This window comes from Oryctolagus cuniculus, chromosome 21, assembly GCF_964237555.1.
Source record: "Oryctolagus cuniculus chromosome 21, mOryCun1.1, whole genome shotgun sequence".
Taxonomy (NCBI): Eukaryota; Metazoa; Chordata; class Mammalia; order Lagomorpha; family Leporidae; genus Oryctolagus; species Oryctolagus cuniculus.
Genome location: NC_091452.1, coordinates 5,789,992 through 5,808,116, shown reverse-complemented (window position 1 = coordinate 5,808,116; position 18,125 = coordinate 5,789,992). Strand labels below are relative to the sequence as shown.

At 50.4% G+C, this 18,125-nt stretch overlaps 1 protein-coding gene across 2 annotated transcripts; it reads left to right on the top strand.

The window, feature by feature from the left end:
- The first annotated feature begins 1 nt into the window (after nucleotide 1).
- On the top strand, nucleotides 2-15,726 carry GTF2H3 (general transcription factor IIH subunit 3). Of its 2 annotated transcripts, XM_002723335.5 has the most exons (13): nucleotides 2-145; nucleotides 1,609-1,688; nucleotides 5,433-5,539; nucleotides 7,133-7,299; nucleotides 9,381-9,443; nucleotides 10,613-10,642; nucleotides 10,786-10,814; nucleotides 11,647-11,721; nucleotides 13,104-13,157; nucleotides 14,070-14,138; nucleotides 14,496-14,631; nucleotides 14,726-14,762; nucleotides 14,848-15,726. In XM_002723335.5, the coding sequence occupies exons 1-13, from the start codon at nucleotides 133-135 to the stop codon at nucleotides 14,915-14,917; spliced, it is 930 nt and encodes a 309-aa protein (XP_002723381.1). In that variant the 5' UTR covers nucleotides 2-132; the 3' UTR covers nucleotides 14,918-15,726. The 2 variants fall into 2 exon arrangements, with proteins under 2 accessions (XP_002723381.1, XP_069922210.1); XM_070066109.1 differs by lacking the exons at nucleotides 5,433-5,539; nucleotides 7,133-7,299 and having other exon boundaries at nucleotides 15-145.
- The last annotated feature ends 2,399 nt before the right edge of the window (nucleotides 15,727-18,125 follow it).

Genomic DNA, 18,125 nt, shown 5'->3' with positions numbered 1-18,125 from the left:
CGGGGCCCTGGGTACGGCGCGCGGCCCGGGCCAAACCGCGTGACGTCACTCGGCGGCGCCGGAAGTTGCGACTCGCAGGCGTTGGGACTCGGCTAACAGCCGTTTCTTCTGCGCTGAGGTGCCGGGGCGACCATGGTGTCCGATGGTAAGGGCCTGGGGGGCTCGCTGGGGGGCTCGGTCCAGATGGTGTCTCCTTGGGGCTGGGTGGGACCTGTTAAGGAGAGACCGGAGTGTGCATTCACTGGGTAACTCCGTCCTGAGTGCCGGGCGTTTTCGGCTCGGGAGAAGGCGGCAGAGAACCTGACAGGCAGGGGCCAGCCTAGCGGTTGAGACAGGCAGGTGGCCAGTCGGTTAAAGTGATTTCGAAGACAGTATCCCAGGACTGTGCGGTGAGTAGGTTCGGGCGTCCTGGACAGGCTTGAATGGCAGCTTCCTGGGAGGATTGGGAGTTGTGGGCGGGGCGTGATGGAGAATTCATACTATCTCGCCCTAAGATCGGCGATAAAATGTCATTTTTAAAGCAGCCCGCAGCCTGATGGGGAGGACCGGGAGGAGAGATCGGTCAGCGTCGGCGGAGGCGAGCAGTGGGGGCCCCGGCCCGGCCCTGCCTGCGGGCCCTGTGGCTTAGGGCAGGTTCTCTCGTCTGACCCGAGACGTGGCTTGGTGCACCGCCGAGACAGACGGACGCCGTCGGCCCGGCTGTGAGATGCCGCCGCGGCCCAGCGGCTGTGACGGGTTGGGAAAAAGAGAAGGGAGGCGTCCATGCTCGCCGCGGGTGTCGCCGTAGGTGGGATTGTGGGATGGCCGGTGCCGGGACGTGGTGCAGAGCGGGCCGGCGTTCCCACCCCCTCCGATGGGGCGCCGCGGCTTCCTGCCGGAGGAAAGAACTGGGTTGCAGCCTGGAGGAGTCCGGAGGGTTCAGACGGACAAAGACGGCGTGGGGGCTGTCCTGAGAGGAGACAGGCCAGCAGGAAGGAAGCTGCGGGGGCGCGGAGTGCGGGCCGCCTGTGCCCCTGCGCGAGTGTCCTGGGCTCCCCGCGCCGGGGTGCGCTGGGCGCCCGGAAGCGCCAGCCCCTCGCGCGTGGGTCCCTGTGGAGGGCAGCCCGATGCTGTTCTCACCGCAGAGGCCTTAGGCGCGTGGAGGATGCTTTTCCCTTTTTGGCTTTTGCCTCCTAAAAATTGGCCACTTGCCGCTAGCTACCAGGAGGGACCTGGGCCCAGACTCACTCCTGCGCCTCCCTGAGTCGTCTGAGCCTGGAGTTCTGTGCGCAGGGGTTCTCGCCGCTGGCCCCTCGCCGCCTTCTGTGACCGGCAGGTGTCTGCGGGTTCACTCGGTAGATGTGCGCCAGGCAGGGTGGTGGGAGCCGGGGATGAGCTGTGAGCAAAACACAAGACCCCCGCCCTCACGGGGCTCACGCTCCAGTGCCTGGAGGACGGCCGCCAAGTGCGTCCTCAAAGACCGGGCCTCCTGCCAGTCGCTGGACGTTGGGATGACAGGCACCTCAAGGCTGTGATGCTGCCTGCTCCGGGTTGAAGTTACGCATTTAGAGTGTGAGGTCTGACGCACTTCCATGACGCTGGTGTCTTTCATTTTACCTCTGTTGACAGAAGATGAACTGAATCTCCTGGTCATCATAGTGGATACCAACCCGATATGGTGGGGAAAGCAGGCGCTGAAGGAGTCTCAGGTGAGAGCCGGAGGGCCTCGGGCAGCTCTGCCCTAGCTAACACGCGTGTGTCCACACCGCTCTGCCCTAGCTAACACGCGTGTGTCCACACCGCTCTGCCTTAGCTAACTCGCGTGTGTCCACACCGCTCTGCCCTAGCTAACTCGCGTGTGTCCACACCGCTCTGCCTTAGCTAACTCGCGTGTGTCCACACCGCTCTGCCTTAGCTAACTCGCGTGTGTCCACGCCGCTCTGCCCTAGCTAACTCGTGTGTGTCCACGCCGCTCTGCCTTAGCTAACTCGCGTGTGTCCACGCCGCTCTGCCCTAGCTAACACGCGTGTGTCCACGCCACTCTGCCCTAGCTAACTCGCGTGTGTCCACGCCGTTCTGCCCTAGCTAACTCGCGTGTGTCCACGCCGCTCTGCCCTAGCTAACTCGCGTGTGTCCACGCCGCTCTGCCCTAGCTAACTCGCGTGTGTCCACGCCGCTTCTGCCCTAGCTAACTCGCGTGTGAACACACGGCTCTGCCCTAGCTAACTCGCGTGTGTCCACGCCGCTCTGCCCTAGCTAACTCGCGTGTGAACGCACCGCTCTGCCCTAGCTAACTCGCGTGTGTCCACGCCGCTCTGCCCTAGCTAACTCGCGTGTGTCCACGCTGCTCTGCCCTAGCTAACTCGCGTGTGAACGCACCGCTCTGCCCTAGCTAACTCGCGTGTGTCCACACCGCTCTGCCCTAGCTAACTCGTGTGTGTCCACACCGCTCTGCCCTAGCTAACTCGCGTGTGTCCACACCGCTCTGCCCTAGCTAACTCGTGTGTGTCCACGCCGCTCTGCCCTAGCTAACTCGTGTGTGTCCACGCCGTTCTGCCCTAGCTAACTCGCGTGTGTCCACGCCGCTTCTGCCCTAGCTAACTCGCGTGTGAACACACGGCTCTGCCCTAGCTAACTCGCGTGTGTCCACGCCGCTCTGCCCTAGCTAACTCGCGTGTGTCCACGCCGCTCTGCCCTAGCTAACTCGCGTGTGAACGCACCGCTCTGCCCTAGCTAACTCGTGTGTGTCCACACCGCTCTGCCCTAGCTAACTCGCGTGTGTCCACACCGCTCTGCCCTAGCTAACTCGCGTGTGTCCACACCGCTCTGCCCTAGCTAACTCGTGTGTGTCCACACCGCTTTGCCCTAGCTAACTCGTGTGTGTCCACACGGCTCTGCCTTAGCTAACTTGTGTGTGTCACGCCACTTCTGCCCTAGCTAACTCACGTGTGTCCACACCGCTTCTGCCCTAGCTAACTTGTGTGTCCATGCCACTCTGCCTTAACGCATGTGTCCTTGCCGCTTCTGCCTTAGTGCGTGTGTGTCCGTGCAGCATCAGGGTGCTGCTGTCCTGCAGTGAGCCGAGCTTGTGCCTGAGGTGCGGGCGGCCTGCAATGGAGCACAGCTTTGAGGCCTCACTGCTCCACATCCAACCCATCTCCCAGCTCATGCACTTGGGAAGGTGGTGGAGGATGGCCCAGATGGCTGCAGTGGCTAAGGCTGGGCCATGCTGAAGCCAAGAGGCTGGAACTCTGTGAGGGCCTCCTACGTGGGTGGCGGAGGGCCAAGTACTCGGGCCATCTTCCCCTACCTTCCCAGGTACATTAGCAGGGAGCTGGGTGGGAAGTGGAACAGCTGGAACTCTAACCAGCTGCAGGGGGCAGCTTAGCCTACTGTGCCACTGTGCAGGCCCCTTGAACTTTCTTTGCATTCCTAGATACAAGTCCTTTATCGTATAAATGGTTTGCGAATTTTTTCTCTCAAAGTTTAGCTTTTCTTTTATACTTAAGAAAGTCACAGATCAATTTTGATGAGAGTCCACATTATTTTAAAAAAGAAAAAACCTGGACTGTGCTTTTGGTGCTAAATCTAAGAACTCTTCAAATAGCCGTAGATTGTAAAGATTTTTTTGCCAATGACTTATTTGAAAAGTTTGACATTTCAAGCTAGAATCAGTTTGAGTTAGTTTCTTAATGTGCTGAGATTTAGGTTGTGGTTTTGTTTTATTCTTTGTTTTTTTTTTTTTTTTTTTTTTTTTTGGCCTGTTGCTAAATGTTCCAGCGATGTTTGTTGAAAAGATTATCCTTTTCCATTGAGTTACTTATGTACCCTTGTCAAAAAACAGTTGTGCATACCCCAGTGGGTTTTTGTCTAGGGCCTCTGCTCTGTTGATCTGTGTCTGTCCCTGCACCAACACTGCACAATCCTGACTAATGTACAATACCTATGTAGTACCTCTTTTTTTTTTTTTTTTTAAGACTTATTTATTTATTTGAAAGTCAATTTCAGAGAGGGAGGGAGAGACAAACAGAGAGATTGTCCATCTGCTGGCTCACTCCCCACATGGCCACAATGGCAGGAGCTGGGCCAGCCCAAAGCCAGGAGCTTCATCCGGGTCTCCCACTTGGGTGGCAGGGGTCCTGGGACTTGGGCCATCTTCTGCTGCTTTTCCCAGGCGCATTAGGAAGGAACTGGATTGGAAGTGGAGCAGCTGGGGCTCGAACTGGTGTCCATATGGGATGCTGTTGCTGTAATTGGCGACTTAATGCACTACACCACAGTGCTAGCCCCGGTGTTGTACTTCTTGGAAGTCTGCTCGATTCTTGTCACTTTATTTTTCCTTTTCAAAATTTTAACTGTTCTACTTCTCTTGACTTTCCATATAAATTTTAGGTTAAGCTTGTCTATGTCTACAAAAAATGCTGCTAATTTTGTGTGTGTGTGTGTGCGTTTATTATTTGATGGGCTGGCATTATGGCGCAGCAGGTAAGGCCACCGCCTGCCATGTCAGCATCCAGTATGAGCACCGGTTCATGTTCCGGCTGCTCCACTTCCGGTCCAGCTCCCTGCTGATGTGCCTGGGAAAGTGATGGAAGATGGGCCCTTGCTGCCAGGGTGGGAGACTTGGAGGAAGTTCCTGGCTTCAGCCTGGCCCAGTCCTAGCAGTTGTGCGATCTGGGAAGTGAACCAGCAGATGGAGGACCTCTTTCTGTCTCTCTGTCTCTCACCGTCTCTCTGTAACCTTGATTTTCAAATAAATAAATAAATCTTAAAAATAAAATTATTTGAAAGGCAGAATGACACAGGGAGACATTTTCCCTCTGCTTGTTCACTCCCCAAATGGCTGCAAAAGCTGGGACTGGGCAGGCTGAAGCCAGGAGCTGGGAGCTCCATGTGGCCTTCCACACGGATGGCAGGGACCAGTACCGGGGCCATTGTGCACAGTAGGAGGAAGCTGCGTCAGAAGCAGAGCTCTGACCAACACTCCAACGTGAGTGTGGGTGTCCCAACCAGCTCCTTAACCCGCTGAGCCACAGCGCCCGCTCCCAGAGTTGCCTCCTTTAAGAGGACATGCCTTGTTCTAGGATTATGAAAATACCCTGCACTGCTAGTAAATGTGAACAAATTAACACTTTTACAGATCTCCAATTTAATCTCTGTGTATTAAATACTCCATATATAGCAAAAGTTTACTAGTTATTTTGTTAGAGAAGATGTGTCGTGTTTGTTTTCCCTAAGACGTTGCTTTTGTGCTGGTGTGAAATTGATTCCATGTTTAAAGGACGGTCAGAAAACTGCAGTTGTCCAGTGTCTGCTTGTGGCTTTGCAGGGGGAGCTCGCGAGCAAAGTCTAGTGGTGAATGAGTGTGTGTGGCGTAAGTGGTCGTGATTGTTTTGAGACGGGACCTGGTAGTCTGGATACTGATTCATTCTCATGCCGTTGGTTTTTGGCAGTTTACTCTATCCAAATGCATCGATGCCGTGATGGTGCTGGGGAACTCCCACTTGTTCATGAATCGCTCCAACAAACTGGCCGTGGTCGCCAGTCACATCCAGGAGAGGTATGGCTGCTGCGGTGTCTGCCTGTCAGTGCTGGCTGGTGCATGCTGTTCTTCCTCTGGGTTGCACAGGAGTATTTCCTGTGGAGGTGAAAGACAGCCACAGCTCAAGAGTCAGCACGTTTCCATCTGTGTGGACCCTGAAACCCTTCTTTCTTTATTTGGAGGCAAAGTGAGAGAGAGAGAGAGAGAGATATCTTCCATTGCTGGTTCAGCATCCGAATGGCCACAACAGCCAGGGCTGGGCCAGGCCGAGGCCAGCAAGTTTCATCCGGGTCTCCCACGTGGGTGCAGGGCCGCAGCACTTGGCCATCTGCTGCTGCCTTCCCAGGTGCATTGGGAGGGAGCTGGGTCGGAGCTGGAGCAGCCAGAGTGCGAATCGGCGCCCACGTGGGATGGCTGATCCGCTGCTCCTCACCAGCCCAGGTGTTTTTCTTAAAGGGATAGACAGTAGACTCATTGTTAGGATTTGGCGCGAGTGAATCTGTTTTGGTGTCGCCAGATGAGGTGAATGTGGGAATCGCCCTGGTGACCCTGCCCCGTTGTCACTGTGAAGCATGCTGTGGCGGCCCACGTGCTTGCCGATTTACCTGTTATTCATTTTTAAAAGATGAACTGTGTGGGGCCGGTGCTGTTGTGTAGAGAGCTGAGCCTCCACCTGCAGTGCTGGCATCCCGTGTGAGTGCGGTTTGAGCCCCGGCTGCTCCATTTCTGATCCAGCTCCCTGCTAATGTGCCTGAGACAGCTGTGGAAGATGGCCCAAGTGCTTGGGACCCTGCACCCGTGTGGGAGACCCAGAAAAAGCTCCTGGCTCCTGGCTTTGGCCTGGCTCAGGTCCAGCCGTTGCAGCCATTTGGGAAGTGAACCAGCAGGTGGAGGATATCTCTCCCTCTCTTTATCTCTGCCTTTCAAATAAATAAATAAGTCTTAAAAAAAAAAAAAGCAGTGTGTGTTAGCACATTGTGAATCCACGGTTGGTGCAGTCACTCCTTAGTACCTGTGGGGCATCAGTTCCAGGTCCCTCATCTCAGTGGCGTAGTATTTGCATAGAGCCAATTACATCCTGCCATAGACATTAACTCACCCCAGGTCACGTGTCACCCCAACCAGTGTGAGTGCCCTGTAATAGCTGTCCCGCCCTGTTCATGGAAGAGAGACGGCAGTGGTGTGTGTGTCCAGTCTGTGGATTAGCTGTCCCGCTCTGTTCATGGAAGAGAGACGGCAGTGGTGTGTGTGTCCAGTCTGTGAATTAGCTGTCCCGCCCTGTTCATGGAAGAGAGACAGCAGTGGTGTGCGTGTCCAGTCTGTGGGTTAGCTGTCCCGCCCTGTTCATGGAAGAGAGACAGCAGTGGTGTGTGTCCAGTCTGTGAATTAGCTGTCCCGCCCTGTTTGTAGAACAGTGACAGCAGTGTGTGCGTGTCCAGTACAGATGCAGATGTTGAACAAGAGCCACTCCTGATGCTTGATTGCATTGTGCATTGGAACGTGTGGGTCAGAGGCTGGCTGTGATTCCTGTTGCCCCTGCATTTCATCTGACCGGCAGTGGCAGCGGGGCAGGAAGGCCTGGTGTGAGTAGCGTTTCCTGCTGTGTTTCAGCCGATTCTTATATCCTGGGAAGAATGGCAGAGTTGGAGACTTCTTTGGAGACCCTGGCAACCCATCTTCTGAATTTAACCCCTCAGGAAGTAAAGACGGAAAATATGAACTGCTAACAGCAGCAAATGAAGTGATTGTGGAAGAGATTAGAGACCTCATGACAAAAAGTAACAGTTTTTTTTATTATTCTTATCATCATCATTTCTACCACCAATACTATTTTGCAAATGGAGTTGATGTTGAGGACTTGTCCCTGAGGACTTGGTCCAGAGTCCCGAGGCTGTGATGCTGTCGCGTGCACACACCACTCCCTCTCCCTCTGCGCTCTCGGCCGTTGTCACCCAGCCTCCCTGGGCCTTGCTCCACCTCTGCGCTGGGCGCTGCTGCACAGCCTGTGCCTCTCGGATGGCTTCCGGCTCCCGAGCACGGCCTCTGGCCCTGCTTCTGCCCTCGTTCCGGGACCTTCCTTTCTCACTCTCCGTTACTGACTTGTCCTTCGTCTTGTCCCTTAAAATGTGGTGGTTTTTTTTTTTTTAATTCTGTACATTTTTTAAAAAATAATTTTCAATTATTTGAAAGGCAGGGTGATGGAGGGAGGGGGAAGAGAGAGAGGGGGAGAGAGAGAGAGAGAGATTTTCCATTTGCTGGTTCACTCCTCAGATGGCCCTCACTGGCCAGGGCTGAGCCAGGCTGAAGCCAGGAGCCTGGAACTCCATTAGGTCTCCCATGTGGGTGCAGGGGCCCACACACTTGGGCATCTTCTGCTGCTTTCCCAGGCACATTAGCAGGGACCTGGATTCGAAGTGGAGCAGCCGGGACTTGAACTGGTGCTCCCATGTTGGATGTTGGAGTTGCAGACAGTGGTTTAACCTGCTGCATGGCAACACTGGCCTATCTTGTGTATAATTTTCTGACTTTTTCCCTCTGTTTTCTCAACCACTTTTGCTTGTAATTATCATTTGTATAGGAATACTTCCTAGTCTTTGTCCCACCCTCTCTCTCTTTTAAAGATTTATTTATTTATTGAAGAAGCAGAGTGACAAGGAAAAAGAGAGAGGGAGATCTTCCAAACTCTGATTCACTCTCCAAATGCCTGCAACAGCCAGGGCTGGCCCAGGCCAAGCCAGTAGCCAGGAACTTTGTCCAGGCTTCCCACATGGGTGGCAGGGACCCAAGTGCTTGGGCCATCATCTGCTTCTTTCCCAGGCGCATTAGCAGGGAACTGGATTGGAATTGGGGCAGCCAGGATTTGAACCTGCACTCCGATATGGGATGCTGGCTTTGCCAGGGTAGTGTAACCTGCAGTGCCACAGTTGTGTTCCCTCGCCCCATCTCCTTAGTGCACTTTAGTCTCATTGTCTTCTGCCTCAGCGACACCACCATTTCTGTTTGTATTTCTGTCATGCTTTCCACCTAGTTCTCCAAATTTGAACTTTAATTTTTGACTCTTTTCTTCTTGCATTCGGCATCTAGTCAGCTATGAGCAGCTCCCAAACCTGACCCTAATTGTCCTTTAGATGACTTTGACGTTTGGGGCTGGATGGTTCTTTGCTCTGCAGGCTCTTCTGTGCGTTGCGCATTACTTAGCAACATCCCTGGCCTCGACCTGGCAGACACTGCGATGCCGCAGATAGTGACAGCCCAGCGCCCTCCAGGTGGAGAGCCCTGTGACGGCCTCCTCCACCTGCCCTTCTGACTCCTGTCTCCCTACACGGACGCAAGGCACATTAACAGCTGGATCGGAAGTGGAGCAGCCGGGGCATGAACCTGGGCCCAAATGGGATGCCAGCGTCACAGGTGGCAGCTTCACCTGCCACGCCACAATGCCAGCCCCAGGCTAACATTTTTAATGTAATCAAATATGCATGACAAAAATCGCCATTTTAGCCATTTTTCGGTACCCAGTGCAGTAGTGTCAAGCACATTGGTGTGACTATGCCTGCATCACCACCACCTTCCAGCATTGTCCATCCTCCCAAACTGAAGCTTCGTGCCCAGTAAACAGTAGTTCTCTATTTCCCCTACTTCTAGAAAAGATGCCAGGACATTTTAAATTGAAAAAAGGTCAAAAGTTGCTTATTTAAGCATTACTGAGTACAGATTGCTATGTATGTTTTTAAACCCAGGTTGAACATGTCATCATTTGATTACATTCATAAAAAATGCTTTGGTTTGAAAATGATTTTAGGTCAAGACTGTTTAAAAATCCCGTTTTTAATGTTTTTTGTTGTTGTTGTTTTGTTTGTAGGTGACATAAAGGGTCAGCATACAGAAACTCTGCTGGCAGGATCCCTGGCCAAAGCCCTTTGCTGTATCCTTGGTGCTTAAATTCTTCAAGAGGTGTCTTATGTAATCAATGTATTGTTTAAAAAAAAAATTGTTTATTTGATTTGAAAGGTAGAGCAATAGAGAGAGAGAGATCTTCCATCCACTGGTTTCCTCCCCAAATGGCCACAGTGGCCAGGGATGAGCCAGGCCACAGCCAGGAGCTTGGAACTCCATATGGGTCTCCCACATGAGTTGCAGGGGCCCAAGGACTTGGGCCATCTTATGGTGCTGTCCCAGGTGCATTAGCAGGGAGCTGGACTGGAAGAGGAGCAGCTGGGACTGGAACCAGTGCTCTGGTACAGGATACTGGAGCTGCACGTGGTGGCTTAACCCACCGCCCCACAAGGCTGGCCCTGTGTGGTTAGCATTTTCAGGTTGGGACATTTTTTTAGAAACTTGTGTGTCCATGTTAAATGGGAGTCATGGACATTCTAAAATGGGAGATAATGAAAAGTGTGTTTATCTTGCCTTTGAAATATTTTTAGTACAAGCCATTAAAAACTTGAAATAGAAGAGTAGAAAAATGATGAGTTTCTCCATTCATCCTTCTTCCTGTAACAGAATGAAAAAAACAAAGAGAAAGATTTGCAGAATGTCTTTTAAAAAAAAGCTTCAGGATGCTTTCTTTTCTTTTTTGATAAACTGCTGCTTTTTTGATTTTCACCTTCCTTGAGCTGGGAGCTGTGTTTGATTTTAAAAGCCACTGACTGACTGTGAAGCTTCATAAATGAGTGGCCGCTTTCCCACAGGCAGGGGATTAGCTCAGGGCAGCAGCACCTTTCTCAGCATTTTGATTTTATCTTTTTGTGAGATTTGCTCTAAGTTTTTATGTATTTGTCCCAGATTTTGATTCCAGTTGCCTGGTCAACTCTGTGTGATTTTCAGATTTGTTTTGGGACACTTGACTGCCCCAGTGTCCTGGTCTAGGACTGGGTGGTGACAGTAGGACAAGCCAGAGTTGGAATTTTAGTCTGCGACGGAGCGTGCTGTGATGGGATGAGCGCGCACTCGTGTGTCTGACAGTGAACGCAGTCTCCTTTCTCAGCAGGGCGGTGCTGGCCTTCTCTAACTAGAACTCGAGGGGCTTTCCCCTGTTTAAATATTTATGAAATAAAACGGTATTTCTGTATTCCTTAATACGAGGAAATGTAGATATTCATAGAATGAACAAGGAGGTGAAAGGTAGGAGCCTGTGTTTTACTCCTGTGTGTTCGGGGCAGTGTTTCAACATTGGTTAGAAATATACGTGTCTAGTACTTTAATTTGTTCAGTTAATAATGGTAAGTTATTCACTTAAACTGTAATTTGTTTTTCTCTCTTCATAGATAATCAGGAGATGAAATCGAGAATATTGGTAAGATTAAAAAAGTCAATGCTCTACAACTGGATAGACAGTTACAGACAGTTGGAAAGCATGATGGGAAAAAGAGCTTTTTTTAAAAGATTTATTTTATTTATTTGAAAGATAGCTAGACTAGCTTTACTAGTAAGTAGAAAATGTCAAATAATGGGGTTTTCAGCGTTTGCTTGTTGTTTAGCCTGATTGAAAACCCTGGTGGTCCCCAGAGTTGATGGTAATATTGAGGACTGGTTGTTCTCGCACTGCCAATGGGAGGGTACCCTGGTTTGGGTTTTCTGCAGGGCAGTGGGTAACCTGGGTCAACACCCAGTGTGCATACCCTGTAGCAGTCAGTGATGATCTTTAGGAGGCAGTCTGGAAGCCATGCAAAGGCTGTGTGAGGCTGCCATCAGAGAAGGGTTCAAAGTAGAACTGGAAACTGCTTAAAAGTCCTCTGTAGATAACTGGTGCAGTCGTGGAAATCCATAAAGGTAGCCAGAAGTGTGCTATGTGTTCTAATTCGTAGGCGTCAAAATGGTCCCCCCTGTATTTTGACCTGTAACAGCAGGTTGCAGGACACTAGGCAGAGTGCCAGCCCATTGCACCTGTGCGTGTGTGTCTGTCCATGCCCCCTGCAGTGCTCTGATGGGTGCTCATCAAACTCTTCACAAGGGTTTCCTCTGGGTGCCGGGGTTAGAGGAAACGTTGCCTTTGCACTTCAGGTTTTTAATCGTGGTAAGTAGGCAGACAGGTTGAAAACAACATTGGTGTGGCTTGCAGCTCGCTGTGGGGTTTGCGCGCGAGAGCAGCATGTGCTTGTGAGGTGTTGATGTGGCTGTGCTCGTAGGTGATTAAGGCCGCGGAAGACAGCGCGCTGCAGTATATGAACTTCATGAATGTCATCTTCGCAGCACAGAAGCAGGTGCGTGAGAGCCTTCTGCTGCGTGTCTGTCATGACGAAGGCGTCAGTATCATTTCCCGATTGATACTCGGAGAGGCCTGTGACTAACTAGTCTTACTATTCTGCCACTTCGGCCCTGAGACCCTTGAGAAACCAGTTGGCCCCAGAACAGTGCCTGCTGAGCACAGCTGGCACAGTTTCATGGTATTCAGTGCCCCGTCTGCCGCAGGACCCCTGGTTTGGTGGTTTGCTGCATAAACCTTGCCTCAGTTTCTCTACTAAAGGTGTGTAAAGGTGCAATATTTTTGGTCCACAAGTGACTAAAGTATTCTTATGAATTATGACGCATACATTTTCTTTTTTGATATTTTTTAAAAAGAACAAAAAGTGCTTCTGTAGTCACACACAACACCCCCGATCTTGGAGGGGCAGCCTGATGTTTTGAAAAGTGTTGGTTTTGGGGACAGGGGAGTGGGTGACAGCCTTACCACCCACTGGCTGTGACCACAGCCCAGCCACACCGGGGTGCTTTAGCTCCCAGATGCAGATGAAGTATCTGCCTGCAGTCACACACACTAAGTGACCTGTTCTAAGAGCAGTCTGGCACAGGGCTGGTGTCATGGCGTACCGGGTTAGGCTGTGCCAGCATCCCATATGGGCGCCTCTTCAAATCCCAGCTGCTCCACTTCCAATCCAGCTCCCTGCTAATTTACCTGGGAAAGCAGTGGAACATGGCCCAAGTGATTGGACCTCTGCACCCATGTGGAAGACCTGGAAGGAGCTCTTGGTTCCTGGCTTTGGCCTGGCCCAGCCCTAGCCATTGAGGCCATTTTTGGGAATAAGCTATAAGATGGAAGATCTCTGTCTCTCCCTCACTCCCTCTCTCTCTCTCTGACTCTGCATTTCAAATAAATAAATGAATCTTAAAAAAAAACAAAAAACAAAAAACAAAAAAATTAAGGGGTTGGTGCTGTGGTGCAGCAGGTTAAAGCCCTGGCCTGTAGCTCCCACATCTCATATGGGCGCCATTTTGGGTCCCAGCTGCTCCACTTTCGATCCAGCTCTCTGCTGATGGCCTGGAAAAGCAGTAGAGGATGGTCCGGGTCCTTGGGCCCTTGCACCCATGTGGGAGACCCGAAAGGAGCTCCTGGCTCCTGGCTTCAGCCTGGCCCAGCCCCAGCCATTGCCGCCATTTGGGGAGTGGACCAGATGATGGAAGATGTCTCTCTCTCTCTGTTTCTACCTCTCTCTGTGACTCTGTCTTTCAAATAAAATAAATCTTAAAAAAAAAGAAGATTTAAAACTTCATACTTAAAAAAACACCAAAGAATAGTCACACATGTAGGCTCAAAGTAATTATTACTGGGGTTGTTCCTTTAATATTTTCAAAATATTCCTTTCAGAATATTTTGATTGATGCCTGCGTTTTAGACACCGATTCAGGACTCCTCCAACAGGTATGTTTTAAGAGAATGCTTGTTATTTGTAGTTAGGAAAGTCAATTTTTATGTTGAGCAAATATTAATATAGATTGGATATATTGAGTTAAATAAAATATGTCATTAACTAATTTCACCTTTTTAAATGTGGCTACTAGAAATTATAAATTACACACTCAATATGACTTGCATTGTGTTTCTGTTCTATTATATGTGGTTTTTAATCACAAGTTTGGAATTGAATTTTACTTTAACCAGAAAGAAAAAAAAACCGAAATAGGGCTGTAGAGATTATCATAGTCTCTTGATAAATGTTTTTTGGCCTTCAGTAATATTATTTCCTAAAAGACCAGTTAAAAGCAAAAAACTAGAAAACCCATTGAAGGTTCCTGCGGGGGTGGGGGAAGGGAGAGGCAAAGGTCTGGCGTCGTCCTGTTTCTATGCCTGATGGTAGGAACGCGGTGTTCACTGTGCCGCTTAAACCTACTCACCCTTCCTGTACCTGCGCTGGCACATACATTTCAGGGTGAGAAATCAGAGGGCTTGAGTGTGCTTCTTGGTCGCACATTTCAGCCTACGTAGTGTTCGTTAGCGCCCGTCTGTCTGTATTTTTGGTACCTGCTTTCCACTCTCCCCATTCCCTCCACTCCCCCCGAGCGGTCACTGTTCTACCCTCTAGCCTGGGGTCGCACTCCATGGCTTAACCCCCTGAGTGAAGCATGCAGTTCCCAGCTTTCTGTGCCTGGTGTTTTCACTGGATGTAACGTCCTCCTTGGATGTTTGCACATCCCAGGAAGTGGCCTGAGGTTCTGGCCCTCATGCCCTCCGGGAACACGTCCTCTCTGTGGGCTGGAGAAGTTGGTGGAGAGGCTCCCCTCCCCGGGAAGCTGGGTGTGTGCTGGTGTGCAGGGCCGTTTCTGTGTCTTGCAGGCTTGTGACATCACTGGGGGACTGTACCTGAAGGTGCCTCAGATGCCGTCCCTCCTGCAGTACCTGCTGGTGAGGAAGCAGCAGCGAGCCGGTCCCCGAGCAGAGTCCCTGGTGGGGCAGCCGTGGGAACAACCCCGCTGATACCTCCAAGATTAGCACCTGGCGGGAAGGAAAAGCTGGGTGGCCTTGGAGATTCAGAGCTGCGGCGCGAGGGGGAAGGTAGTCTGGGCGCTCTGCTGTGTGCACAGTGTCCTGTGCGTGCTGCGCCCTGTGCCCCTACGGGTAGGAGCTCCGTACGCGCTTCTCAGTAGACGCCAAGGAAACCCCGAGTCAGCATTTCCTTAGTGTTTGTGGTCATCTATGGTCTGACTTCATTTGCTTTTTCCCATGTTTTAAATAAAAGTTCCTTGCCTTTCTCCCTTACAGTGGGTTTTTCTTCCCGATCAAGATCAGAGATCGCAGTTAATCCTGCCACCCCCAGTTCACGTGGACTACAGGGCTGCTTGCTTCTGTCATCGAAACCTCATTGAAATCGGCTACGTCTGTTCTGTGTGTCTGTCAAGTAAGTTCCTGTACCTACTTGTCCCTGTTGGGGTTGGGGGCAGAAAGTCTCTCAGACTCTGATTTAACCGTCTGCTCTTGGCTTTGATTTGCAGTATTCTGCAGCTTCAGCCCTATCTGCACCACGTGCGAGTGAGTGTCTTTGAAGCGGTGTGGGTGGCTCACCCTTCCGCGACTTAGAGCATTAACTCATGGTTTCCCCTCCGTGTCATTGCAGGACAGCCTTTAAGATCTCGCTGCCTCCCATGCTGAAGGCCAAGAAAAAGAAACTGAAGGTGTCTGCGTGACAACGTTCTCCCGTCTTCAGCAGTCAGAGACGTTGGCAGAGCCTTTGCTGGGGAGACTCTGATAAAAACACAGCTGGGTCATCCTTAACGTCGGAGTTTCTTACAGGGAGGATTTGCAGTGGCCCTCGCAGCCTGTGCTTCCGGGGACTCGTTTACTGGAGGGAATTACTCTGCAGTCCATCCCCAGCTCTGCTCACAAGGGTGGAGGAAAGCTCAACTGGTGACATGTTTTAATGGCTGGTCATTTGTGACAGCCCATTCCGACGGGGGCTTCAGGACCCGTGACCCACACGGAAGGCCTTCCTGGGACATGGACAGTGGGTGAAGTCTGAACACAGTTTTGGGACAAGGGGCCATTGCTAGAGTGACTGCATCCATCAGGATAGGACGTCTCTCTCTGGAGACAGCAGTTAGCTTCCGCAGGTGTCCTGGCTGAGGTTCAGGGTAGATCCAGCAGACGTTTATCCGGAGTCTGGTGTCCGTGGTCCAAGCAGGCCTGCAGCCCGTCACGGAATAAGCAGAAACTCTGATTTTGGGTGGCAAAGGGGAACAGGCATGGAGGCCTGGTAGCAAATTTTCCTTCAAAAACAGTTGTGTGCAGAGTTTGTTCATAAAAGCTGATGCGTGGGTTCTGAGGGAGTTTGTTGGGAAACTGTGTGTCCCCAGGTGGAATTCTGTCCTCTGTAGTGGAGAAACCACACAGTCCTGTTGGAGAATGCTCTCTAGAAGCCTTTACCTGAATACTGAAGACTTTTATAAGTTAAATGTTCCTTGTAATTTCAACAATAAAAATTTATTTTACTACTTAATAATTTTCCCTGGATTTATTAGAAGTTCTTTTAAGTTCCAATGTAGTTTAGGAAGGATTTTAAGGAGTAGTGGATGCTTTTGGTTTGTTATGAGAACTATGATGACAAAAACCCATTTGTTTACAAAACTTTTATATGTAAATAAGATTTAAGTTTTCTCTTTATACCACTTTAGTAACTGGGGTTTGGTAAGATATTTTGAAGTAGATTCTGTATTCTAGAGTTGCAGTCTTGTTAACAAATACAAGAATTTTGGTGATCATTTTGCAAGTGTTTGTTAATCCTTGAGCTAAAGAGTCCATCTTTAAAAATAATTTATAATATTTCATACACTAAGAGAATGAGAATCACTGTTAGACGTCTAGGAAATAAATCATTGCATGTCTAACAGGTGAATAATTTCAACAAACCAGTAAGGCTTTGGTTGTTTTTCATTTAAAATGTTTTAATATACTTGCTTAATTTTTTTTTTAAGACTGACTTATTTGAAAGGCAGAGTTTCAAAGAGAGAGGGAGAGACAGAGAAAGAGATCTTCCATGCACTGGTTCGCTTCCCAGATGAAGAGTTCCATCCAGGTTTCCCACGCGGGTGCAGGCGCCCAAAGACTTGGGCCTTCTTCCATTGCTTTCCCAGGCGCATTAGCAGGAAGTTGGGTTGAAGGTGGAGCAGCCGGGACTCGAACTGGGATGCCAGCATTGCAGCGGAGGCCCAACCCCTGCACCACAATCTGGCTCCGTTTTTTTGTTTTGTTTTTGTTTTTAACACGATAAACTTAAAAAATAATTTTCTTTATTTGAGAGACAGAGCTCTCACCCACTAGTTTACTTCCCAAACGCCTGTGATAGCTGGGGCTGGGAACTCAATGCGGATCTCCCACACTGCTGCAGGAACCCGACTACCTGAGCTTTCACCGCCGCCTCCCAGGGACCACAGTAACCAGAAGCCGGAGCCAGGAGTCCAACGCAGGCCTCTGGTGTGGGATGCAGGTGCCTGAACACACGTCTTCACTGCTAGGCTCAGCTCCTGCCCCCAAGTTTTGTTTTTAACTGTTGTGTTTATGAAGTATTTTATATAATAATTTAAGTTTTCGTATTTGGTTGAATTATTTCCTCTTACTCATTGTGTGTTTTTTTTTTTTTTTTTATCTTTTATTTAATGAATATAAATTTCCAAAGTACGACTCATGGGTTACAATGGCTTCCCCCCCCCATACCGTCCCTCCCACCCACAACCCTCCCCTTTCCCACTCACTTACTCATTGTTTATCTCATGCCCATTCAACTCTTTTTAAAATATGCACTTTTCTTTTTTCCTTTTTTAAAGATTTGTTTATTTTGAAGGCAGAGTTACAGAGAGACAGGGAGAGACAGAAAGTGAGCAAGTGAACATCCATCTGCTGTTTTACTCCCCAAAAGGCTGTAATGGCTGGGACTGGACTGAGCTGAAGCCAGGAGCCAGGAGCTTCATCTGGGATCTGGGTCTCCCACGTGGGTGCAGGGGCCAGAGTATGTGGGCTGCGTGCCACTGCTTTCGCAGGAGCATTACTCAGGAACTGGATCAGAAGTGGAGTAGCCAGGACTTGACTCCGCGCCCTTATGGAATGCTGGTGTTGCAAGCAGCAGCTTTACCTGCTGTGCGTGTTTTTTTTGGACAGGCAGAGTTAGACAGTGAGAGACAGAGAGAAAGGTCTTTCTTTTTTCCGTTGGCTCACCCCCCAAGTGGTCGCTACGGCCTGCATGTTGCAGGCGGCGCGCTGCACTGATCTGAAGGCAGGAGCCAGGTGCTTCTGGTCTCCCATGCAGGTGCAGGGCCCAAGCACTTGGGCCATCCTCCACTGCCTTCCCGGGCCACAGCAGAGAGCTGGACTGGAAGAGGAGTAACCAGGACAGAACCGGCATCCAACTGAGACTAGAACCCGGGGTGCCGGTGCTGCAGGCGGAGGATTAGCCTAGCGAGCTGCAGCGCCGACCTTTTTTTTTTTTTTTTTTTTTTTTTTTTTAGATCTATTTGTTTGAAAGGCAGAGTTACAGAGAGGCAGAGAGAGAGGTCTTCCATCCGATGGTTCACTCCCCAGATGGCTGCAACGGCCAGAACTGTGTCGACCCGGAGCCAGGAGCTGCCTCCCCGTCTCCCATGTAGGAGCAGGGGCCCAAGGACTTAAGCCATCTTCTGCTTTCCCAGGCCATAGCAGGGAGCTGGATTGGAAGTGGAGCAGCCAGGACTCAAACTGGCGCCCATGTGGGATGCTAGCAGTTTACCCACTATGCCACAGCACCAGCCCCACACCTCTGTTTTATAATAGAATTGAAACTCTCCCCTCCCAGATTTTCTTCCATATTCTCTTATTGTTTTTGTCTTTTTAACTTATTTGAATGTCAGAGAGAGAGAGAGAGAGAGA

Coding starts and splice junctions, on each gene's coding strand:
- GTF2H3 (XM_002723335.5), top strand. Junction 5,540..7,132: donor GCCAGTCACATCCAGGAGAG/GTATGGCTGCTG, acceptor GCTGTGTTTCAG/CCGATTCTTATATCCTGGGA. Junction 10,815..11,646: donor AGATGAAATCGAGAATATTG/GTAAGATTAAAA, acceptor CTGTGCTCGTAG/GTGATTAAGGCCGCGGAAGA.